The following is a 26,632-nucleotide window of genomic DNA, read 5'->3' as shown; positions in this document are numbered from 1 at the left end:
AGACGCTGTGTGACTACAGGGTCAAGCCCATAGTCATGAAGCATCTCATAGTAGATGTGCTGATCTAGGATCAGCCCCTTTTTTGAGCATGTCCTCTGGTATGAACTCATAGTTGGCCTTGAGGTCGTGTTACATGTTTTACAACGTGTATTTTTTTTAACTGTCATGTTGAAGTCTGCTTCATTCAGGTCCCCCTCCAGGAAGTGGCTGCCTTCAGATCCTGAGAAAAAAAAAAAAAAAAACACATGTTCATTAAAGATGAAACCCCTGTATGAGGTTGCACTATTGGTTAGAGCCTGAAAGTCAGCATTTCACTGTTGTATTCGGGGCACGTGACAAATAAACTTTGATTTGATTTGGTGAAGGCCACTGGCCTGAGGTTGGGGGAGTGGTGAAGGCCACTACCCTGAGGTTGAGGGAGTGGTGAAGGATCACTACCCTGAGGTTGGGGGAGTGGTGAAGGACACTACCCTGAGGTTGGAGAAGTGGTGAAGGCCACTACCCTGAGGTTGGTGGAGTGGTGAAGGCCACTACCCTGAGGTTGGTGGAGTGGTGAAGACCACTACCCTGAGGTTGGTGGAGTGGTGAAGGACACTGCCCTCGACACATATGCAATCCCCTGTTTGTCTGGAATCAAATCCTATTCCCACAGCATTTCTACACACTATGTACTGTCACATTTCATGTCCCTCCTTGTTAATAAAAACTGGAAAATTAGGCAAGAGATTCGGGATAGGCAAGCCAGGCTGGTTGGATGTCTTTAGACATTGAGATGTCTTATATGAATGATGTCTTTAATCTACCATCCCCTGCCAACCAGTGGTCCAGAAAGTCCTCGAAGCTCTTTGGGGTCTGAAACATGACCCAGTCAATACACCAGCGATAGTAGGAAAATCACATTGTCCTTTGGGTTCCGCATGACATAGATGATCTGGGAAAAGAACAAGAGGAGGCATTTACTATAAATGTACAGCCCTGTGGGCCCTGGTCAGATGTAGCGCACTAGCCTATGGGCCCTGGTCAGATGTAGCGCACTAGCCTACGGGCCCTGGTCAGATGTAGCGCACTATCCTATGGGCCCTGGTCAGATGTAGCGCACTAGCCTATGGGCCCTGGTCAAATGTAGCGCACTAGCCTATGGGCCCTGGTCAGATGTAGCGCACTAGCCTATGGGCCCTGGTCAGATGTAGCGCACTAGCCTATGGGCCCTGGTCAGATGTAGCGCACTAGCCTATGGGCCCTGGTCAGATGTAGTGCATTAGCCTATGGGCCCTGGTCAGATGTAGTGCATTAGCCTATGGGCTAGTCAGGGAGTCCCCCCCCCCCCCCCCCCCTTATACTCCAGCCATAAGCTACAGACAACAAACACAATTTAATTTGATCGATGGAAATTTAACTTCACAGAGATACCGTGATGCTTACATGACATATAAAACACAAGATAAAACAGTACATCATATAACATTATTACACCACTACATAGCTACAATACAACATGTATAACACCACCATACAACAATATTACAATGTACACTACCGTTTAAAGGTTTAGGGTCACTTAGAAATGTCCTTGTTTATGATAGAAAAGCACATTTTTGTCCATTAAAATAACGTCAAATTGATCAGAAATACAGTGTAGATATTGTTGATGTTGTAAATGACTATTGTAGCTGGAAAAGGCAGATTTTTTAATGGAATATCTACATAGATGTATAGAGGCCCATTATCAGCAACCATCACTCCTGTGTTCCGATGGCACGTTGTGTTAGTTAATCCAGGTTTATCATTTTAAAAGGCTAATTGATCATTAGAAACCCCTTTTGCAATTATGCTAGCACAGCTGAAAACTGTTGTCCTGATTAAAAAAGCAATAAAACTGGCCTTTAGACTAGTTGAGTATCTGGAGCATCAGCATTTGTGGGTTCGATTACAGGCTCAAAATGACCAGAAACAAAGTACTTTCTTCTGAAACTTGTCAGTCAATTCTTGTTCTGAGAAATTAAGGCTATTCCATGCGAGAAATTGCCAAGAAACTGAAGATCTCGTACAACGCTGTGTACTACTCCCTTCACAGAACAGCGCAAACTGTCTCTAACCAGAATAGAAAGAGGAGTGGGAGGCCCCGGTGCACAACTGAGCAAGAGGACAAGTACATTAGTGTCTAATTTGAGAAACAGATGCCTCACAAGCCCTCAACTGGCAGCTTCATGAAAGCCTCATTAAATAGTACCCGCAAAACACCAGTCTCAACTTCAACAGTGAAGAGGCGACTCCGGGATGCTGGCCTTCTAGGCAGAGTTGCAAGGAAAAAGCCATATCTCAGACTGGCCATTAAAAAGAAAAGATTAAGATGGGCAAAAGAACACAGACACTGGATAGAGGAACAACCTGGGGCCTGTTGCACAAAAGTAGAATTAAGACATCCGGGATAAATGACTCAGCTGAGCTCAATGAAGCCAAAACATGTGCGTCCAGGCTTAATTGGTTGCACAAAGACCAAGCCAGGATGAGCAGACACGGATTCATTAAGCCAGGTGAAACCAATCCTGGATAGGTGCGCGCTCACGGCTCACTCAAATAGACCCCGCCACAGATCACAGATTAACTGATTTACCATGGCAACTAGAGCCGCGTACTTTTCCCCGTCGGAAGCACAAATCCTCATGGAGGCATACGAGGAGGTAAAAGATATAATTAAGAAGAAAGGCAACACCGCCACAGTGATAAAGCAAAGAGAAAAAGCGTGGCAAAGTATTGCAGACCGCCTGAATGCGTAAGTAGTGCACAATTACACACTCACCGCTCCGCTGAAACATCACAATTACAATTCAAATATTTAATTCACATCTCCAAAAATGCAGTTGTACTGTAATTATGAAACGGTTAATTTTTTTTATTGAAATGCACTGCAGATATGAGTGAAATTGTGTAAAGTAACTCCATCACACTGTATAAAGCTATGATAAAATTTGATATTTTTACTGAAAACAAGACAAAAATACCAAGTAATTTTTTGCAGTGTGACTCCATTAAGTGTGTGTGTGTGTGTAGATTAAACATGAACGGGCCAAAACGGACATGGCAGCAGGTCAAAATCAAATACAAGAACATTCTGCAGAATGGTATGGTCCCTGACTAATATTTAACAAAGCACAAGCATATATTGTACCCAGAAGGTGCCTGCTCACACATTGTCTGTACTGTTTTAGCAGTGAAAAAGAATACCCACAGACAAGGCACGGGTGGTGGGTCACCAAAGGCTGACCTTACCCCAGCAGAGGACATGGCCTTGGAGCTAAATAAAGGCAGGCCCGTCTTAGAGGGGATCCCTGGGGGGAAAGAGACGAGCATAGGTTCCTCCCAAGATGCCACCCGCTTCATTCAAGGTATGTATATTACTGTGGCTTGTGCTGTCCTTCACAATGTGGCCTGCCTGAGGAAGGAGAGGGCCCCCAGAGTGCCACCAGCCATGGACTGGGACAATCCGGCAATCTTCCCTGATGACGACAGTGGTCGCCTGCTGAGGGACCAATATGTGTTGAATTATTTTAGTTAGTATGTGTGCTTTCAGTTTTGGTTAAATATGTCCTGCGGTGGCAGAGGAATTTGGTTTTTTTTGGGTTCGTTTTTTGACGAATTTGGCCTCTTATGATGTTTGTGCGGTATACTGTGTGTAATACAAGGCTGCAGGGAGGCTACTGCATCCATTCATTTGTCTGTTCAGTTGATGTGTATGGATTTGTCCTGCATTTATTTTAGTGTGCAGACATGCAGGGTGTGTTATACACATTCAAAGGTCTGTATATGTATCATTTTGTATAATATGCTTAGATTCTGTGCTTTCCATCTTGTAGAGTCACTGTGACTTCAGTTTTGAAAGGAGCTGATGGTTTACCTGCTTTGTTTTGTCCTTATTCAATAAAGGAACATAATGTTACACATTGTGTTTTTATATTCATATGGAATGTGTATTTGTTTATATGACAGAGTACTAGGGCCACACTGAAGAAAAAGGATAAAGTCATAAATTTATGAGGCTGGTTCTTTCTGCAGAAAAGCTACATATTGTTTTTACAGTTTTGATACTTATGACAATGTGATACTTAATATTCTGGCACATCAGCATGTCTTTGTTTATGAAACCATACTGAAGTACAATTTCACGAAATGCCCCACATCTGTCATTTTAACAACTGTCCTCCTTTAAAACAACTGGTTACAATATTATGACTTGTGTTTTTTTCCCCTCTGTGGCCCTAATATTCTAGCATTTTATATATAGCCTTATAGTCTATGGGAAACTGTAAATTATCTAATGATAGCAACATCATCTAAAAATCATTTTTTATCCAAAATCATTGAAATTAATGATCACAAACGTTTAAATAACAGTGGGTCTAGTTATATGTGATAACAATGTATAGTGAGCAGTGAAATAACTATTGGTTTCCATTTGTGGTGACTGCTGACTGACATTAGGGATGAGATTAAATAGATCCTGGAATTTAGCCTGGTCTGGAGCAGGCTAGCTCCACAGAATAAATCTCCATGGTAATTTATACCATAACATATCCTCCTGCCCCCTATCCATCTTTAGTGCAACCGGATTACGGATCAATTGAGCCAGGATCACCAAGATATCCTGGCTTAATCCCTTATCCTAGTTTTGTGCAACAGGCCCCAGGTTTGTGCTTAGTGGAACAATCATTTGTTTTTCAACAGGACACTGACCCAAAACACAAGTTTGGACACACCTACTCATTCAAGGGATTATCTTTATTTTTGACTATTTTCTACATTGTAGAATAATAGTGAATACATCAAAACTACGAAATAACACATATGGAATCATGTAGTAACCAAAAAAGTGTTAAACAAATCAAAACATATTTTAGATTTTAGATTGTTCAAAGTAAAGATTGTCCTGCGGAGATTGTCCTGTTCAAAAATAAATGATAGTCCCACTAAGCACAAACCAGATGGGATGGCGTATCGCTGCAGAATGCTGTGGTAGCCATGCTGGTTAAGTGTGCCTTGAATTCTAAATAAATCACTGACAGTGTCACCAGCAAAGCACCCCTACACCATCACACCTCCTCCTCCATGCTTCACGGTGGGAACCAGACATGCGGAGTTCATCCGTTCCCCTACTCTGCGTCTCACAAAGACACGGCGATTAGAACCAAAAATCTCAAATGTGGACTCATCAGACCAGAGGACAGATTTCCACCGGTCTAAAGTCCATTGGTCGTGTTTCTTGGCCCAAGCAAGTCTCTTCTTATTATCGGTGTCCTTTAGTAGTGGTTTCTTTGCAGCAATACAACCACGAAGGCCTGATTCACATAGTTTCCTCTGAACAGTTGATGTTGAGATGTGTCTGTTAATTGAACTCTTATTTGTGCTGTTGTCTGTGCCCAATAATGTTTGTACCATGTTTTGTGCTGCTGACATGTTGTGTTGCTACCATGTTGTTGTCATGTTGTGTTGCTGTCTTGCTGTGTTGTCATGTTGTGTTGCTACCATGCTGTGTTGTCATGTATTGCTACCATGCTGTGTTGTCATGTGTTGGTGCCTTGCTGTGTTGTCATGTGTTGCTGCCATGCTGTGTTGTCATGTGTTGCTGCCATGCTGTGTTGCTACCATGCTGTGTTGTCATGTGTTGCTGCCATGCTGTGTTGTCATGTGTTGCTGCCTTGCTGTGTTGTCATGTGTTGCTGCCATGCTGTGTTGTCATGTGTTGCTGCCATGCTGTGTTGTCATGTGTTGCTGCCATGCTGTGTTGTCATGTGTTGCTGCCATGCTGTGTTGTCATGTGTTGCTGCCATGCTGTGTTGTCATGTGTTGTTGCCTTGCTGTGTTGTCATGTGTTGCTGCCTTGCTATGTTGTCATGTGTTGCTGCCTTGCTGTGTTGGCATGTGTTGCTACCATGCTGTGTTGTCATGTGTTGCTGCCTTGCTATGTTGTCATGTGTTGTTGTCTTAGGTCTCTCTTTATGTGGTGTTGTCTCTCTTGTCGTGATGTGTGTTTTGTCCTATATATATATATATATATATATATATATATATATATATAATTACATGTTTTTAAATCCAAGCTCCGTCCCCGCAGGAGGCCTTTTGCCCTTTGGTAGGCCGTCATTGTAAATAATAATTTGTTCTTAACTGACTTGCCGAGTTATATAAAGGTTAAATAAAAATAAAAAATAAAACACTTTTTGAGGATGTGGGGACACATGCCAAATCTTTTTTTGACGTCTTCTCTATTATTCTACAGCGTAGAAAATAGTACAAAAATAAAATTAAAATAAAACCTGGAATGAGTAGGTGTATCCAAACTTTTGACTGGGACTGTATCTAGCTCAACTACCTCATACCCCTGCACGTGGACTTGGTACTGGTACTCCGTGTATATCGCCAAGTTATCCCTTCTCATTTTTCTCTCTGCATCGTTGGAAAGGGGGAAGGGCCCATAAGCAAGCGTGTCACCGTTAGTCACCCCGTTGTTTAGGAAGCATTTACACATCCAGTAGGTGGCGCACTGTAGTATTTGACATAATTTACCCCAGTAGATACAGCTCTGACGTCAGTGCGTTTATGGGCATGCATACAAGGATTGAAAATAAACAAAGACCGAAAGCGGCTGATTGATCATTAAGCTGCCATAAACATAACTTAAAAATACTTTTAGGCAATTTTTTTTTAAAGCTACTACAAACACCCAGCATCTGAATCAAGACGTCCCTACGGCCATGGAAAACGCATTGTTGATGCGAGTGAGTGTTTTCTCCGACCAGGGAGGCAGGAAATACATGGAGGACGTTACCGAGGTTGTAGTGGAGCCCGAGTCGGGGGAAGACGAGCTGAACTCGGACGAACAAGATGAGACCAAAGGGGATAGCTCGACGGTCGACATTGTGCCTGAAAACGAGCAGCCTGATCGGACTGTACACAACGAGCCTCTATCTGCCTCCACTACAGCTGCATGGACACAAAATGTACAAAATGGGGACCAAAGTTGTGCTGCAGTTGCACTGGCAGTTTCGACAGTGGAGAGTACACCGGCGGAGAGCGATAACCGGCCCCAGCGCTCGGTGGCTTTCTTCGCGGTGTTTGATGGCCACGGAGGCCGAGAGGCAGCGCAGTTTGCACGGGACTATTTATGGGAATTCATCAAGAAACAGCGGGGCTTTTGGTCCAAGGATGACGAGGAAGTGTGTGCAGCTATTCGTAAAGGTTTCGTTGCCTGCCACCATGCCATGTGGAAAAAGCTGCGTAAGTTAGAATCACCCATGTGTCAAGCTAAATATGTATATTGGGATTTGTTTTCACATCTCATGCATTTAGCTACGAATGAAATGACCACCGCAGGCTCGATGTTGCTGAATGTGTGGTTTGGGTTCTCTGGCTTGACCATACAAATAAACCTACCACTGCTGGCCATCTGTCAGTAGTAGAGCAAAGAAAGAGGAATCATGGGATGTCTATCTCACCCCCCCAGCTTATCAGGTCACACGGACAGGCGGCTGTGCGGGGCTCTGTGAATGGGCATTTTACATGGTTGTCTTCCTCCTCTGTTTGCCTTCGATAGGGATGACAATGGGTTTGGAAAGAGGTCGCGACGGTTTCTTGACATCGATGTTATACCAAATCATGTTTATTACTGTAGTAGGCAGGTCAGGCAGCATGTGACATCTGATAATGTTGGAGAGATTTGTAAAAACCAATGCGTCCCCCATCCCCCTCTTATCCGTTTGATTAAGTAGTCTCTTGGCTTATCAGCTGTGAGGGCAGTTGTATTTTAGGGCAGTCGTCAGCGATCTGTTCTGGGTCTTTCAACTGCCCTGTCAAGTCACCAGTACCCAGTCTGCTCCACACCGGTGGTTTCCAAACTCTGGGGCACGTCACCACCACTCAGTCTGGCTTTCAACCAGTGGAGGCTCATCGGAAGTGGAAGGGGTCCTCAGTGAATTTAAAAATACCAATAGTGAAACATTAAAGATACAACTATACTAAATATATTCACGTCACCAAATAATTGATTAAAAACACACTGTTTTGCAATGAAGTTCTACAGTAGCCTCAACAGCTCTCTGTAGGGTAGCACCATGGTGTAGCCGGAGGAATAGCTGGTTTCCGTCCTTCACTGGGTACAGTGACTTCAATACAAAAAACCTAGGAGGCTCATGGCTTTCACCCCCTTCCAAATACTTACACAGTAATTATGACAACTTCCGGAGGATGTCCTCCATCCTATCGGAGCTCTTGCAGCATGAACTGACATGTCTTCCACCCAATCAAAGGATCAGAGAATGAATCTAGTGCTGAAAGCATAAGCTATAGCTAGCGAGCGCTGCAGTGCATAACATGTTGCGAGTAGTTGACTCAAAAAAGGGAGAAAGACAATAATTTAACAGTTTTTAAACAAATTAATTTGGTCAAAAATGAAGGAGACACGCGAGAGAGACATTTTGTTGCAGCTTGCTAATTTAGCCTACTCAAACACCCGGCTCAAACAGAGAGGGATGCCATGTTAGCTAGCTGGCTAAGGCTATCCAACAGAGAGGGATGCTATGTTAGCTAACTGGCTATGGCTATCCAACAGAGAGGGATGCTATGTTAGCTAACTGGCTATGGCTATCCAACAGAGAGGGATGCTATGTTAGCTAGCTGGCTATGGCTATCCAACAGAGAGGGATGCTATGTTAGCTAACTGGCTATGGCTATCCAACAGAGAGGGATGCTATGTTAGCTAACTGGCTATGGCTAACCAACAGAGAGGGATGCTATGTTAGCTAACTGGCTATGGCTATCCAACAGAGAGGGATGCTATGTTAGCTAACTGGCTATGGCTATCCAACAGAGAGGGATGCTATGTTGGCTAACTGGCTATGGCTATCCAACAGAGAGGGATGCTATGTTAGCTAACTGGCTATGGCTATCTAACAGAGAGCGATGCTATGTTAGCTAACTGGCTATGGCTATCCAACAGAGAGGGATGCTATGTTATCTAACTGGCTATCGCTATCCAACAGAGAGGGATGCTATGTTAGCTAGCTAGCTATGGGTATCCAACAGAGAGGGATGCTACTTTAGCTAACTGGCTATGGCTATCCAACAGAGAGAGATGCTATGTTAGCTAGCTAGCGATGGCTATCCAACAGAGAGGGATGCTATGTTAGCTAACTGGCTATGGCTATCCAACAGAGAGGGATGCTATGTTAGCTAGCTAGCTATGGCTATCCAACACTAAAACTCTTCCAAGTCAAGGTAAGCATTTGTGTTTTATACATGTATTACCACCAGGGCCTGCCTGTGCAACTGCTAAGCTTCTTGCTGACTGTACACTGTACTGCATCCATTGTAGCAGGTTTAATAACGCCTTAGTTCTAGTTCTATGTTAACTGATGTTAGCTAAAATGGTGACAACGATGTTGTGTCGTGGTTCTAATATGAAGGTTTGGCTTAGAAAGGTTTTTCCGCCTGGTCACAAACCGCTGCTGTGTTGTGCACTGATGTCCACAAGCGAAGGGAGAAGGTGAGAGGAGGACAACGCGTAGATGCGAAAAGGAATTAACGAGCAAAATGATCATGCTGTTTGTATGTGGCTGCTCTGAAAGTGCACTGTGTTTGCGTGTGATCAGGGGTGTATTCATTCCGCCGATTCTGTTGAAAAAAAAAAACGTTTCTTAAACGGAACTAAACTTGGATAAACATACCTGAATTTGTCCAATAGAAACTCTCGTTTGCAACTGTTATGACTAATGAATACACCCTAGATCAGCTAGATACAGGGAAGAGTGCGAGGAGGTATTGAATGTGTCACTGTCTGTCACCTTGATTAGTCAAGTGTTTCTCTTGACCTGTGCACCTACGTTGTAAACTTTGATTCATAGGCTAGGTTGTACAGTAACAACCTCATGATGGGTATATGGAAAATTAGAGTATCATGTAGTAGCCTAACTCAATCGATGTTACATTGAACTAACTGGGTGAATGGAATATGAATGACAGTCATCCAATGTGCAGTAATAGAAACAAGGCCGTGGTAATTAAAAACAAAATAATCGTCCTCCCTTATCTTAAACGTCACCAACCGCCACTGTTTTAAACCTTACTCTTGAAAGTTGTAATGGTAGAATGTACAAGGTACAATTTCTAATATGGGCAGTGTATCATCCGTTCCTCTTGTCATTGTCTAACTTAGAGAGATAATTTATAACTAGTCAGAAATGTCCAGATTAAAACTCTCCCATGTCAGCTAATGTTTTTTTAATTTTTTTATAGCTTCGTTTGTAATGTTTGAGTCACTGAAATATCACACGAATAAAAAAACATTAGACATGGCAAAGTGTATAGAACTGAAAGAAAATTATTGTTAAAACTGCAATATTTTCTTTGCACCCCGTGTGACAAAACGTGTAGAATTGCAGGAAATGAGCTTTAAACCTTTAAACTTTTACCGTCTGCCACCCAGAGGGGGTGTGGACAGTTTGTGTCATGAATAATGCTTGTACCCATAGATATAGACAAGGTGGGGGCGCAGGATGTTCCCCAATGCTGGAACGGGGGCCCAATCCCGTTCCCTATATCAGGGGCTATCCAATCCCGTTCCCTAAATCAGGGGCTGTCCAATCCCGTTCCCTAAATCAGGGGCTGTCCAATCCCGTTCCCTAAATCAGGGGCTGTCCAATCCCGTTCCCTATATCAGGGGCTGCCCAATCCTGTTGGAGTTAAAACCAACAGAAGGGTAGTTTTCCAGGAACAGGGTTGGAGTTAAAATCTACAGGAGGGTTTCTCTCCAGGAACAGGGTTGGAGTTAACCAACAGGAGGGTATCTCTCCAGGAACAGGGTTGGAGTTAAAACCTACAGGAGGGTCTCTCTCCAGGAACAGGGTTGGAGTTAAAACCTACAGGAGGGTATCTCTCCAGGAACAGGGTTGGAATTAAAACCTACAGGAGGGTAGCTATCCAGGAACAGGGTTGGAGTTAAAACCTACAGGAGGGTAACTCTCCAGGAACAGGGTTGGAGTTAAAACCAACAGGACGGTATCTCTCCAGGAACAGGGTTGGAGTTAAAACCAACAGGAGGGTCTCTCTCCAGGAACAGGGGTTCCTTCCTAAATGTTGTTATATTCAGGGGCCATGTTATTGCAGGGAAGTAGGCTAGTCTGAAGGCTACTTCTAAGGCTGGGCAAGTTCCAATAGTTCAACATGTTCTCTCTCCCTCCCTCTGCAGCCGAATGGCCCAAAACTCTCACAGGGCTTCCCAGCACCTCAGGCACCACGGCCAGTGTCGTGGTCATCCGGGGGAACCGAATGTACGTGGCCCACGTAGGAGACTCTGCCATAGTGCTGGGGGTCCAGGATGACCTCACAGACCAGTTCATCAAGGCCGTGGAGGTTACACAGGACCACAAGCCTGAGCTGCCCAAGGAGAGGGAACGCATCGAAGGGCTGGGGGGCAGGTAAGGCTTACTGACACATACTACCCTATTAGGTTAGTTGTCTAGCCGGCCAACTCAACATTAATGTTTAGTCTGTCTGACAGACTAGCCTAACATATAATACTGTACTAGGGCTCCCAATAACCGTACCCTCATGTGACTGTGCATCCAAAACAACAGCCCCTATGACAAGAGAATGGGTTTGTGACAAAAAACATGTCTCCCTCTATCTCTCTCTTGCACAATAGCAACTTAAACTCTTGTCTGCTTTGGGTGACAACATTATCTATTCTAATGCAAACTCAGTCAGATGAAGCATTGTAGCATCTATGCCTGCTTGGTGGGAAACAACAGAAAAACTCTAACTGACTGGGTGACTAGACTAGAGGGATGGACAGACTACTGTAGAACTGACTGGGTGACTAGACTAGAGGGATGGACAGACTACTGTAGAACTGACTGGGTGACTAGACTAGAGGGATGGACAGACTACTGTAGAACTGACTGGGTGACTAGACTACTGTAGAACTGACTGGGTGACTAGACTACTGTAGAACTGACTGGGTGACTAGACTAGAGGGATGGACAGACTACTGTAGAACTGACTGGGTGACTAGACTAGAGGGATGGACAGACTACTGTAGAACTGACTGGGTGACTAGACTAGAGGGATGGACAGACTACTGTAGAACTGACTGGGTGACTAGACTACTGTAGAACAGACTGGGTGACTAGAGGGATGGACAAACTACTGTAGAACTGACTGGGTGACTAGACTACTGTAGAACTGACTGGGTGACTAGACTACTGTAGAACTGACTGGGTGACTAGACTACTGTAGAACTGACTGGGTGACTAGACTACTGTAGAACTGACTGGGTGACTAGACTACTGTAGAACTGACTGGGTGACTAGACTACTGTAGAACTGACTGGGTAACTAGACTACTGTAGAACTGACTGGGTGACTAGACTAGAGGGCTGGACAGACGCCGGGTAAACTCACTACCGTAGAGCGATCTCCTTCAGATAAGGAACACATAGTGTGCGTCCCAAATGTCCCTGGTCATAACTAGTGCACTACGGAGAATGGGGGGGGGGTACTATTTGGGATGAAGCCAGTGATGCCCACAGAGAAAGTGAGCTTGGGGTGATTTCCCCCCAGTGACTTTAAGACTCTTGCCAGACTAGTCATCAGCATCGTAGCAGTTTACTGACACTATATTGTGCATACGTGTTATTAGATCAACCAGCCAATTGAAATAAAGGTTATCGAGCAAGTTTGGAACAATTTTATGCTACTAAGTTACTCCCTATCCCTTATCTAGAGCCTGGTCACAGGTAGTGAACTATACATTAACTCCCTATTCCCTTATCTAGAGCCTGGTCGCAGGTAGTGAACTATAAATTAACTCCCTATTCCCTTATCTAGAGCCTGGTCACAGGTAGTCAACTATAAATTAACTCCCTATTCCCTTATCTAGAGCCTGGTCACAGGTAGTGAACTATAAATTAACTCCCTATTCCCTTATCTAGAGCCTGGTCACAGGTAGTCAACTATAAATTAACTCCCCATTCCCTTATCTAGAGCCTGGTCACAGGTAGTGAACTATAAATTAACTCCCTATTCCTTATCTAGAGCCTGGTCACAGGTAGTGAACTATAAATTAACTCCCTATTCCTTATCTAGAGCCTGGTCACAGGTAGTGAACTATAAATTAACTCCCTATTCCCTTATCTAGAGCCTGGTCACAGGTAGTGAACTATAAATTAACTCCCTATTCCTTATCTAGAGCCTGGTCACAGGTAGTGAACTATAAATTAACTCCCTATTCCTTATCTAGAGCCTGGTCACAGGTAGTGAACTATAAATTAACTCCCTATTCCCTTATCTAGAGCCTGGTCACAGGTAGTGAACTATAAATTAACTCCCTATTCCCTTATCTAGAGCCTGGTCACAGGTAGTCAACTATAAATTAACTCCCTATTCCTTATCTAGAGCCTGGTCACAGGTAGTGAACTATAAATGAACTCCCTATTCCTTATCTAGAGCCTGGTCACAGGTAGTCAACTATAAATGAACTCCCTATTCCTTATCTAGAGCCTGGTCACAGGTAATGAACTATAAATTAACTCCCTATTCCTTATCTAGAGCCTGGTCACAGGTAGTCAACTATAAATTAACTCCCTATTCCCTTATCTAGAGCCTGGTCACAGGTAATGAACTATAAATTAACTCCCTATTCCTTATCTAGAGCCTGGTCACAGGTAGTCAACTATAAATTAACTCCCCATTCCTTATCTAGAGCCTGGTCACAGGTAATGAACTATAAATTAACTCCCTATTCCCTTATCTAGAGCCTGGTCACAGGTAGTCAACTATAAATTAACTCCCTATTCCTTATCTAGAGCCTGGTCACAGGTAGTGAACTATAAATTAACTCCCTATTCCTTATCTAGAGCCTGGTCACAGGTAGTGAACTATAAATTAACTCCCTATTCCTTATCTAGAGCCTGGTCACAGGTAGTCAACTATAAATTAACTCCCTATTCCCTTATCTAGAGCCTGGTCACAGGTAGTCAACTATAAATTAACTCCCTATTCCCTTATCTAGAGCCTGGTCACAGGTAGTGAACTATAAATGAACTCCCTATTCCTTATCTAGAGCCTGGTCACAGGTAGTGAACTATAAATGAACTCCCTATTCCCTTATCTAGAGCCTGGTCACAGGTAGTCAACTATAAATTAACTCCCTATTCCCTTATCTAGAGCCTGGTCACAGGTAGTGAACTATAAATGAACTCCCTATTCCTTATCTAGAGCCTGGTCACAGGTAGTGAACTATAAATTAACTCCCTATTCCTTATCTAGAGCCTGGTCACAGGTAGTGAACTATAAATTAACTCCCTATTCCCTTATCTAGAGCCTGGTCACAGGTAGTCAACTATAAATTAACTCCCTATTCCTTATCTAGAGCCTGGTCACAGGTAGTCAACTATAAATGAACTCCCTATTCCTTATCTAGAGCCTGGTCACAGGTAGTCAACTATAAATTAACTCCCTATTCCCTTATCTAGAGCCTGGTCACAGGTAGTGAACTATAAATTAACTCCCTATTCCTTATCTAGAGCCTGGTCACAGGTAGTGAACTATAAATTAACTCCCTATTCCCTTATCTAGAGCCTGGTCACAGGTAGTCAACTATAAATTAACTCCCTATTCCTTATCTAGAGCCTGGTCGCAGGTAGTGAACTATAAATGAACTCCCTATTCCCTTATCTAGAGCCTGGTCACAGGTAGTCAACTATAAATTAACTCCCCATTCCCTTATCTAGAGCCTGGTCACAGGTAGTGAACTATAAATTAACTCCCTATTCCCTTATCTAGAGCCTGGTCACAGGTAGTCAACTATAAATTAACTCCCCATTCCCTTATCTAGAGCCTGGTCACAGGTAGTCAACTATAAATTAACTCCCTATTCCTTATCTAGAGCCTGGTCACAGGTAGTGAACTATAAATTAACTCCCTATTCCCTTATCTAGAGCCTGGTCACAGGTAGTCAACTATAAATTAACTCCCTATTCCTTATCTAGAGCCTGGTCGCAGGTAGTGAACTATAAATGAACTCCCTATTCCCTTATCTAGAGCCTGGTCACAGGTAGTCAACTATAAATTAACTCCCTATTCCCTTATCTAGAGCCTGGTCGCAGGTAGTCAACTATAAATTAACTCCCTATTCCTTATCTAGAGCCTGGTCACAGGTAGTGAACTATAAATTAACTCCCTATTCCCTTATCTAGAGCCTGGTCACAGGTAGTCAACTATAAATTAACTCCCTATTCCTTATCTAGAGCCTGGTCACAGGTAGTGAACTATAAATTAACTCCCTATTCCTTATCTAGAGCCTGGTCACAGGTAGTCAACTATAAATGAACTCCCTTTTCCCTTATCTAGAGCCTGGTCACAGGTAATGAACTATAAATTAACTCCCTATTCCCTTATCTAGAGCCTGGTCACAGGTAGTGAACTATAAATTAACTCCCCATTCCCTTATCTAGAGCCTGGTCACAGGTAGTGAACTATAAATTAACTCCCCATTCCCTTATCTAGAGCCTGGTCACAGGTAGTGAACTATAAATTAACTCCCTATTCCCTTATCTAGAGCCTGGTCACAGGTAGTCAACTATAAATTAACTCCCTATTCCTTATCTAGAGCCTGGTCACAGGTAGTCAACTATAAATTAACTCCCTATTCCTTATCTAGAGCCTGGTCACAGGTAGTCAACTATACATTAACTCCCTATTCCTTATCTAGAGCCTGGTCACAGGTAGTCAACTATAAATTAACTCCCTATTCCTTATCTAGAGCCTGGTCACAGGTAGTCAACTATAAATTAACTCCCTATTCCTTATCTAGAGCCTGGTCACAGGTAGTCAACTATACATTAACTCCCTATTCCTTATCTAGAGCCTGGTCACAGGTAGTCAACTATAAATTAACTCCCTATTCCTTATCTAGAGCCTGGTCACAGGTAGTGAACTATAAATGAACTCCCTATTCCTTATCTAGAGCCTGGTCACAGGTAGTCAACTATAAATGAACTCCCTATTCCCTTATCTAGAGCCTGGTCACAGGTAGTCAACTATAAATGAACTCCCTATTCCTTATCTAGAGCCTGGTCACAGGTAGTCAACTATAAATGAACTCCCTATTCCTTATCTAGAGCCTGGTCACAGGTAGTCAACTATAAATTAACTCCCTATTCCCTTATCTAGAGCCTGGTCACAGGTAGTCAACTATAAATGAACTCCCTATTCCTTATCTAGAGCCTGGTCACAGGTAGTCAACTATAAATGAACTCCCTATTCCCTTATCTAGAGCCTGGTCACAGGTAGTCAACTATAAATGAACTCCCTATTCCTTATCTAGAGCCTGGTCACAGGTAGTCAACTATAAATTAACTCCCTATTCCCTTATCTAGAGCCTGGTCACAGGTAGTCAACTATAAATGAACTCCCTATTCCTTATCTAGAGCCTGGTCACAGGTAGTCAACTATAAATTAACTCCCTATTCCTTATCTAGAGCCTGGTCACAGGTAGTCAACTATAAATTAACTCCCTATTCCCTTATCTAGAGCCTGGTCGCAGGTAGTCAACTATAAATGTAATGCCTTTTGTGACACGGACTGGCTAAATCATAACTACTACTTCATCACTACCTTACTAAATGTCTATGATAACTGTCCTGTCTGTCTCTCTCCTATCTCCAGTGATATAATTCTCCTGTCTGTCTCTCTTCCTCCTATCTCTAGTGAGATAATTCTCCTGTCTGTCTCTCTTCCTCCTATCTCCAGTGTGATAATTCTCCTGTCTGTCTCTCTTCCTCCTATTTCCAGTGAGATAATTCTCCTGTCTGTCTCTCTTCCTCCTATCTCCAGTGTGATAATTCTCCTGTCTGTCTCTCTTCCTCCTATTTCCAGTGAGATAATTCTCCTGTCTGTCTCTCTTCCTCCTATCTCCAGTGAGATAATTCTCCTGTCTGTCTCTCTTCCTCCTATCTCCAGTGAGATAATTCTCCTGTCTGTCTCTCTTCCTCCTATCTCCAGTGAGATAATTATCCTGACTGTCTCTCTTCCTCCTATCTCCAGTGAGATAATTATCCTGACTGTCTCTCTTCCTCCTATCTCCAGTGATATAGTTCTCCTGTCTGTCTCTCTTCCTCCTATCTCCAGTGAGATAATTCTCCTGTCTGTCTCTCTCTCCTATCTCCAGTGAGATAATTATCCTGTATGTCTCTCTCTCCTATCTCCAGTGAGATAATTCTCCTGTCTCTCTCTTCCTCCTATCTCCAGTGTTATAAAGAAGTCTGGTGTGAACAGGGTGGTGTGGAAGAGACCCAGGCTGACTCATAACGGCCCCGTCCGGAGGAGCACCGTCATCGACCAGATCCCTTTCCTGGCTGTGGCCAGAGCTCTGGGTATGTTGTTGTTGTCTTAAATCTCCACAGACATTTTTCTGGAAATAGTTTGATAATTTTGTTAATGTTTCTCCCTGTTACCTGAAACCTTTATTATTTTGGAGTTGTCCCTCTGGCCAGTTCAGTCCGAACAGATTCACCAAATCATGGACATTTAGTTGCACTTGAACAGGAGTTGCCTCACTCAGAGGCACGTAGTGCTAGGCAAATCCAGTATTTCTACCTGCACATCCTCATCTGCACATCTATCACTTCAGTGTAAATCTGCTAAATTGTAATTACTTCGCCACTAATGGCCTATTTATTGCCTTACCTTCTTACTTCATTTGCATACACTGTATACACCTTACCTTCTTACTTCATTTGCATACACTGTATACACCTTACCTTCTTACTTCATTTGCATACACTGTATACAGATTTTATTATTGTGTTATTTGACTATATGTTTATTCCATGTGTAACTCCGTGTTGTTGTTTGTATGTTTGTTTATTCCATGTGTAACTCCGTGTTGTTGTTTGTATGTTTTGTTTATTCCATGTGTAACTCCGTGTTGTTGTTTGTATGTTTGTTTATGTGTAACTCCGTGTTGTTGTTTGTATGTTTTGTTTATTCCATGTGTAACTCCGTGTTGTTGTTTGTATGTTTGTTTATGTGTAACTCCGTGTTGTTGTTTGTATGTTTGTTTATTCCATGTGTAACTCCGTGTTGTTGTTTGTATGTTTTGTTTATTCCATGTGTAACTCCGTGTTGTTGTTTGTATGTTTGTTTATTCCATGTGTAACTCCGTGTTGTTGTTTGTATGTTTGTTTATGTGTAACTCCGTGTTGTTGTTTGTATGTTTTGTTTATTCCATGTGTAACTCCGTGTTGTTGTTTGTATGTTTGTTTATGTGTAACTCCGTGTTGTTGTTTGTATGTTTGTTTATTCCATGTGTAACTCTGTGTTGTTGTTTGTATGTTTGTTTATGTGTAACTCCGTGTTGTTGTTTGTATGTTTGTTTATTCCATGTGTAACTCTGTGTTGTTGTTTGTATGTTTGTTTATGTGTAACTCCGTGTTGTTGTTTGTATGTTTGTTTATTCCATGTGTAACTCTGTGTTGTTGTTTGTATGTTTGTTTATGTGTAACTCCGTGTTGTTGTTTGTATGTTTGTTTATTCCATGTGTAACTCTGTGTTGTTGTTTGTATGTTTGTTTATGTGTAACTCCGTGTTGTTGTTTGTATGTTTGTTTATTCCATGTGTAACTCTGTGTTGTTGTTTGTATGTTTGTTTATGTGTAACTCCGTGTTGTTGTTTGTATGTTTGTTTATTCCATGTGTAACTCTGTGTTGTTTGTATGTTTGTTTATTCCATGTGTAACTCTGTGTTGTTGTTTGTATGTTTGTTTATGTGTAACTCCGTGTTGTTGTTTGTATGTTTGTTTATTCCATGTGTAACTCTGTGTTGTTGTTTGTATGTTTGTTTATGTGTAACTCCGTGTTGTTGTTTGTATGTTTGTTTATTCCATGTGTAACTCTGTGTTGTTGTTTGTATGTTTGTTTATTCCATGTGTAACTCTGTGTTGTTGTTTGTATGTTTGTTTATTCCATGTGTAACTCTGTGTTGTTGTTTGTATGTTTGTTTTACTCCATGTGTTGTTGTTTTTGTCACACTGCTTTGCTTTATCTTGGCCAGGTCACAGTTGTAAATGAGAACTTGTTCTCAACTAGCCTATCTGGTTAAATAAAGGTGAAATAATACCCCAAAAAATGTACGCTATGGCGCTCTGAGGCAGCTGATGTTGGTGGGATTTGGAGGATGATGAAGGCAACAGGGGAAAGAGCCTCAGATCCACAAAGTCCCTTCCACCAGGTGGCTGATGAGATATGTTGGCACGACTGCCATATTGCATCTCCATCCCAAAGCCCTTGCTTGGAAGTGTACTTCACCAGACTGCCAAGAACCTTGCCCTCATCCAGGTCAAGGTGGTGAGACACGGTAGTGGTGACACCATAGGCCTTGTTGAGCTCTGCACCAGGCAGGATGCTCTTGTCAGCATACTTGTGGTCCGTGGAGAATAAGAGCACCTCCTCCCAGCTGCTACCTCAACTGGAGTCATCTGTGTCATTGTGTTGTGTGACAAAACTACATTTTAGAGCGGCCTTTTATTGTCCCCTGCACAAGGTGCATCTAGGGAATTATCAAGATGTTTAATCAGCTTCTTGATATGCCACACCTGTCAGGTGGTTGGATTATCTAGGCAAAGGAGAAATGCTCACTAACAGGGATGTACACAAATTGCACACAACATTTGAGAGAAATAAGGTTTCTTGTCCATATGGAACATTTCTGGGATCTTTTATTTCAGCTCATGAAACACGGGACCAACACGGCGTATATTTTTGTTCAGTATGGATTTAAACTTCTTTTTTTTTTCTCTCTAAATACATTTTTTGACGTTTCTTGTTTTTTGGAGAAGCAGGTTTGTTTTCTTTGCAAACGTTTTTCCGGAGTTTTCCTCATCTCTCTGCACATTCCTAAAGAACACCTAGTTTGTCTCCAGTTCCTAGATTTTCTTTACACTGTAAAAATCTAACATCTTAACACTCTGGTTGGGGAGCAAAGTGAAGCACTGCACTACACTTGACATAAATTCCCTTGTTTCTCAGAGTCGGTTTCACAGGTATGCTTCTTTCTATAGGGGGATGTTCAATGTTTTCCATAGAGGATGCTCTCTGTTTTCCATAGGGGGAGGCTCTCTGTTTTCCATAGGGGGAGGCTCTCTGTTTTCCATAGGGGGAGGCTCTCTGTTTTCCATAGGGGGACGCTCACTGTTTTCCATAGAGGATGCTCTCTGTTTTCCATAGGGGGACGCTTACTGTTTTCCATAGAGGATGCTCTCTGTTTTCCATAGAGGGATGCTCACTGTTTTCCATAGGGGGAGGCTCACTGTTTTCCATAGGGGGAGGCTCACTGTTTTCCATAGGGGGGTGCTCACTGTTTTCCATAGGGGGATGCTCACTGTTTTCCATAGAGGGATGCTCACTGTTTTCCATAGGGGGAGGCTCTCTGTTTCCATAGGGGGAGGCTCTCTGTTTTCCATAGGGGGAGGCTCTCTGTTTTCCATAGGGGAGGCTCACTGTTTTCCATAGGGGGGAGGCTCACTGTTTTCCATAGGGGGAGGCTCACTGTTTTCCATAGGGGGAGGCTCACTGTTTTCCATAGGGGGAGGCTCACTGTTTTCCATAGGGGGAGGCTCACTGTTTTCCATAGGGGGAGGCTCACTGTTTTCCATAGGGGGAGGCTCACTGTTTTCCATAGGGGGATGCTCACTGTTTTCCATAGGGGGATGCTCACTGTTTTCCATAGGGGGATGCTCACTGTTTTCCATAGGGGGATGCTCACTGTTTTCCATAGGGGGAGGCTCACTGTTTTCCATAGGGGGAGGCTCACTGTTTTCCATAGGGGGAGGCTCACTGTTTTCCATAGGGGGGAGGCTCACTGTTTTCCATGGGGGGATGCTCACTCTTTTCCATAGGGGGGAGGCTCACTGTTTTCCATAGGGGGAGGCTCACTGTTTTCCATAGGGGGAGGCTCACTGTTTTCCATAGGGGGATGCTCTCTGTTTTCCATAGGGGGAGGTTCACTGTTTTCCATGGGGGGAGGCTCACTGTTTTCCATAGGGGGAGGCTCACTGTTTTCCATAGGGGGAGGCTCACTGTTTTCCATAGGGGGATGCTCACTGTTTTCCATAGGGGGATGCTCTCTGTTTTCCATAGGGGGAGGCTCACTGTTTTCCATGGGGGGAGGCTCACTGTTTTCCATAGGGGGAGGCTCACTGTTTTCCATAGGGGGAGGCTCTCTGTTTTCCATAGGGGGATGCTCACTGTTTTCCATAGGGGGGAGGCTCACTGTTCACTGTTTTGCTCTTCCCAGACATAAAGAGCCCACATATAACTATGTTTGGGAACAGCAAGACCGGCAACGAGGCATTTCATCTTCCTTTTTGTCCAGTTACTGTAAATTACTGTGGATATGTGTAAAACCCCCTCTACTTCTCCTTTCCCTTTGCTATCCAGTGTTTCCTTGTGAGACGAGGATCATTTTATTTAAATATATTCTGCCCCTATAGGGGACCTGTGGAGCTATGACTTCTACAGCGGAGAGTTTGTCGTGTCCCCGGAGCCAGACACCTGTGTTCTGACCCTTGACCCCCATAAACACCGTTACATCATCCTGGGCAGTGACGGGCTGTGGAACATGGTGCCCCCCCAGGACGCCGTCTCCATGTGCCAGGACAACGATGAGGCCATGGTGAGTCGTGGTGCTAAACGTCAGTGTGCTGTTCAGTAGGTCAAAACATTTTGCAACGGGGGGAAAAAAATATATATATATTCTGTTTCTTATTGGTTTAGGTATCACTCTGTTTTGAAACGTTTTTCCCTGCTGAACACAGCCTGGTATGATAAATTAAATTATTGTATGACCCACATGATCATACATTTATTTTTAAATCACACAACTACTGTAAACAAACCTCCCTCTCTCTCTCCTAGGCGCCGTGCGGGGTGTCCAGCGCTCGCCAGCTGGTGAGCCACGCCCTCCTGCGGTGGCGCCAGAGGATGCTGCGTGCGGACAACACGTCGGCCATCGTCATCGCCCTGCAGGAGCCGGGTGTCCCTCAGGAACCTCTCCACCACGAGGAGGTGCTGCTGAACCTGGCCGAGGGACAACACTGTGGCCCCGCATCGGACTCCCACTCCAACACACCACTCGTCAAGGTACAGAGCAGAGGGACTTGTAAGGTTGTGTGTCCAAAAATGGCACTCTATTCTCTATGTAGTGCACTGTGGAAAAATAGGGTGCTATTTGGGGTAAATCATAATTACTACTTCATTAGTACTGTCTGAAATACCTCTGTCCCCCTCTATTTCTCTCTGTCCCCCTCTGTCTTTCTCTCTCCCTCTGCCCCCCTCTCTCTCTCTCTCTCTCTCTCTGTCTTTCTGTTTTTCTGTCTCTCCCTCTGTTTCTCTCTGCCCCCCTCTGTCTTTCTCTCTTTCTGTTTTTCTGTCTCTGTCTCTCTCTGTCTCTCTCTAGGTTCCAGACATGGACATGTCGTCTGCTGTGTGTGAGCTCCTTCCGACCCTGGAGCGTGGACACGGCCTATCAGGGAGCAGCCTGTACGTCCTGGCCCAATCAGATCCCTTTGACCCGGCCCTCTCAGACTCTGACGACTCCCGCACCGGTTTCCCCCTGACGACAGACAGCCCCGCCCCGGGGGAGGAGCTTAGTGACGTCACCGCCAGGACGCCCGGCGGCAAACGGACTCTAGATGATGACACGTCACCCAACCCAGTCCCGTCCGCCAAGAGGAACCGGAGGAGGAATGGCGAGGGAACGTTGGTGGGGCCGAAAGGCGGTGGAGGAAAGGACCAGAAACAGTCTCTGACTCCGCCCCCTACCAACAGTTCCCCCACGCTCTTCCAGCAGCAACACGGCAAGGCCACCGTGTGTGTGTGCTGAGACACACACACACACACACACACACACTATAGACGGACTAACAGGGACACAAGACAGACAATAACATTCTGCCTTTTCCACAACCTTTTACAAACGACTCTGACTGACTGAGAGACCAGAGTCCCTTTCAGGGTCGTTATTCCTCTGTTTGGTGACACCTACTAGTCACATTTATGGATTACATATTGGTGTTGTGTTCTGCACTCTCTCTTCACTTGTCCTCTGTTATTGTTCGTCTTACTCTGTTCTCTGGGATGATGGAGAATAATGATTTTAAGTGGTGGTCTGTCATGTAAATCATTTTTAAACCCCCGTAAGTAACTCTGTGATGCAAAGAAAAGGTTAACATTTTCAAAACGGCTCTTGTAAACACATACAACGTTTTCCCAAATTAGCCACAACATTTGGGGTCGACAGGCATTTATAAAAAAAAAATTAAAAAGTTTGGAATACTGCCCCTCCCCCGGGGCGTGGCTGTCTGGGTGATGGTTAACGTGTGAACGTACACAACGTCACAAGATATCTCGCACTCATTATGTCGTGACTAAATCTTTATTTATTTATTTTGAGGTTTGGTGCTGTTTTGGGGGACAGAAAAATCACCCAAAGTATGAATTTATCCAATCTGTAAATATTCTGCAAATCTTGACATGGGTTCATTTAATAAAATACACGTGTTACTTACTTTTAGGTAAAGCAATATATTTTTTTATACATTATACACTATTGTAGAAGCTATAGACGAGGATAGCCTACCATTTTTAGATTTTCACATCAATATATTCCCACCATTTCCTAAATTCACTTCGTCTTGATATTCCCTCAAATCATTCAATCCTCCTATCCTTCCTTTATGGTTTACTAGGCCCATCCTGGTTTTAAATTGGATTTAAAATGTTGTTTTTCCTTCTATTTGTGTGTTCTGTTATTTCTTCACATATTGTAATGAGATCATCCCAAACTGAAAGGTGCTGTTAGTTTAAACCAGTGAACTAATTCACCTATAATAAATGTAATTAGTTTGACAAGGTGAACCGTATGATATAGTCAAGTCAGGATGTTGCTGTTCCCACTGTCAGATGAGCTCACATGATGACACCTTGTGGTCATTACCTGTAACTGCAACACTTAGCCTATTTATTTTATTTTCCTTTTTACTGAACCCCCCCCCCCCAACAACAATATCTACAGACAATGAACTGTTGGCTATTTAAATGCTCCAGTTTAGTCTATGGGTTCTGTTGTCTGCAGTGGTCTTTGAGAAAATGGTTGTGGGAAACTAGCTAGTTGTCAATATACATTTGTTTGTTTTTTAGTTTTTAGAATACTGGGGGGGGGGGGGGGGGGTCTTAACTTTTATTTGCTTCTCAAGTTGATTGACTTGAACTAGGACTGCTAGATATATACGCGACTCGTTGACATCTTTTAAGTGATTATCAATGTTTCATTTAAAAAGCAGTCAGATGCTTCATCTTAATTTACCTACATGGATATGACTCGTGTTTTTTATTTTACCTTTATTTAACTAGGCAAGTCAGTTAAGAACACGTTCTTATTTACAATGACGGCCTAGGAACAGTGGGTTAACTGGTCTAGGAACAGTGGGTTAACTGGTCTAGGAACAGTGGGTTAACTGCCTGTTCAGGGGCAGAATGACAGATTTGTACCTTGTCAGCTCGGGGGTTTGAACTTGCAACCTTCCGGTTACTAGTCCAACGCTCTAACCACTAGGCCTCGGCAGCATTGTTTTATTATTTGACCTGTAGTCCTCACATCGCTGTTGCTGTGGTTACGGGGCATCAGACTTTTGACAGTACTAGTGTTTTTAACAAAGGTCTACCGACTGCCACATTTGCTTCATGACAAGCTCTCGTTAAATTATTAATCATTTTCTGTATGTAGTTTTAGTTTTTCTAGACCAAAGTGCCATTTTAACTGGACAATTTTATTTTTTTTCCTAGTAGGCCTGTATTTGTGTTAGTGTGTTTTACTCTTTTGTTGGATTGAACATTTTAAATGTTTTTAGGTGAAGAGATACTGATGTGTCATTCTGCCAGAACATATTTTCTGTTACTTTGTTTGTGATGGTCTTGTGCATAATGTTTTTAGGAATAGTATTGGTTGCGTCCCAAATGTAACTTTATTCCAGAAGTAGTGCACTACTTAGCTACACACACATACTCCATAATGACAAAGCTAAAAACAGGTTTTTAGACATTTTTGCTAATTTATTAAAAAATAAAAAACTGAATTATCACATTTACAGAAGTATTCAGACCCTTTACTCAGTACTTTGTTGAAGCATCTTTGTCAGCGATTACAACCTCGAGTCTTCTTGGGGTATGACGTTACAAGCTTGGCACACCTGTATTTGGGGAGTTTCTCCCATTCTTCTCTGCAGATCCTCTCAGGTTGGATGGGGAGCGTCGCTGCACAGCTATTTTCAGGTCTCTTCAGAGATGTTAGATCGGTTTCAAGTCCGGGCTCTGGCTGGGCCACTTGAGGGCTCTGGCTGGGCCACCAAACTTCCTCCATTTAAGAATGATGGAGGCCACTGTATTGTTGCGGACCTTAAATGCTGCAGAAATGTTTTGGTACCCTTCCCCAGATCTGTGCCTCGACACAATCCTGTCTCGGAGCTCTACGGACAATTCCTTCGACCTCATGGTTTGGTTTTTGCTCTGACATACACTGTCAACTGTGAGACCTTATATAGACAGGTGTGTGCCTTTCCAAATCATGTCCAATTAATTTGAATTTACCACAGGTGTACTCCAATCAAGTTGTAGAAACATCTCAAGGATGATCAATGGAAACAGGATCCACCTGAGCTCAATTTGGAGTCTCATAGCAAAGGGTCTGAATACTTATGTAAATTATGTATGTATGTATTTAAGGTATTTCTGTTTATATTTGACCCCTTTCTCCCCAATTTCGTGGTATCCAATTGTTTTCAGTAGCTACTATCTTGTCTCATCGGAATTGTTGTTGACCAGATCAATGTTGATGTGTAAAACAAAACAAAAAAAAACTGTCTTATTCTTTGATTGTAGAGCCGTGGTTTAGTGGTAACACTCCCTCTTCTCACATACCAACTTCCGGCCGCCTCGCTTCATGTTCCTATGAAAAAACTATGCAGATTTGATTTACTGTATGTGACTCTGACAGAGACCCCAGGGTTTAAATCGACCCTTCTGCCTTTCTCTGCCTCTTATCTTCTTCTAAATTCTAATATGTCAAATGACTGCATCCAGTTTGCTGAGTAGAGTGTTTGAGGTTATTTTGTAAATTACATCGCCGAAGTCGAGGATCGGTAGGATGGTCAGTTTTACAAGGGTATGTTTGGCAGCGTGAGTGAAGGAGGCTTTGTTGCGAAAAAGGGAGCCGATTCTAGGTGTAATATTGGATTGGAGATGCTCAACATGAGTCAGGAAGGAGAGTTTACAGTCTAATCAGACACCTAGGTATTTGTAGTTGTCCACATATTCCAAGTCAGAGCCGTCCAGAGTAGTGATGCTAGTCGGGCGGGCGGGCGGGTGCGGGCATCGATCGGTTGAAGAACATGCACTTAGTTTTAAACATTTTTCTAAAAACTTGTTTTGGCTTGGTCATTATGAGGTATTATGTGTAAATTGGTGAGAAATAAAAATACATTTAGAATAACTTAACAAAACGTGGAAAAAGTCAAGGGGTCTGAGTATGCT

At 43.2% G+C, this 26,632-nt stretch overlaps 1 protein-coding gene across 1 annotated transcript; it reads left to right on the top strand.

Annotated features, from left to right (window-relative positions):
- The first annotated feature begins 6,551 nt into the window (after positions 1-6,551).
- Positions 6,552-25,134, top strand: LOC110503261 (protein phosphatase 1D). The gene is made up of 6 exons (XM_036961762.1): positions 6,552-7,272; positions 11,237-11,465; positions 17,298-17,422; positions 21,538-21,719; positions 21,962-22,186; positions 22,503-25,134. The coding sequence occupies exons 1-6, from the start codon at positions 6,750-6,752 to the stop codon at positions 22,926-22,928; spliced, it is 1,710 nt and encodes a 569-aa protein (XP_036817657.1). The 5' UTR covers positions 6,552-6,749; the 3' UTR covers positions 22,929-25,134.
- The last annotated feature ends 1,498 nt before the right edge of the window (positions 25,135-26,632 follow it).

The sequence above is a fragment of the Oncorhynchus mykiss genome, chromosome 24, assembly GCF_013265735.2.
Source record: "Oncorhynchus mykiss isolate Arlee chromosome 24, USDA_OmykA_1.1, whole genome shotgun sequence".
Lineage (NCBI taxonomy): Eukaryota > Metazoa > Chordata > Actinopteri > Salmoniformes > Salmonidae > Oncorhynchus > Oncorhynchus mykiss.
This window is presented reverse-complemented; position numbering and strand designations above follow the sequence as displayed.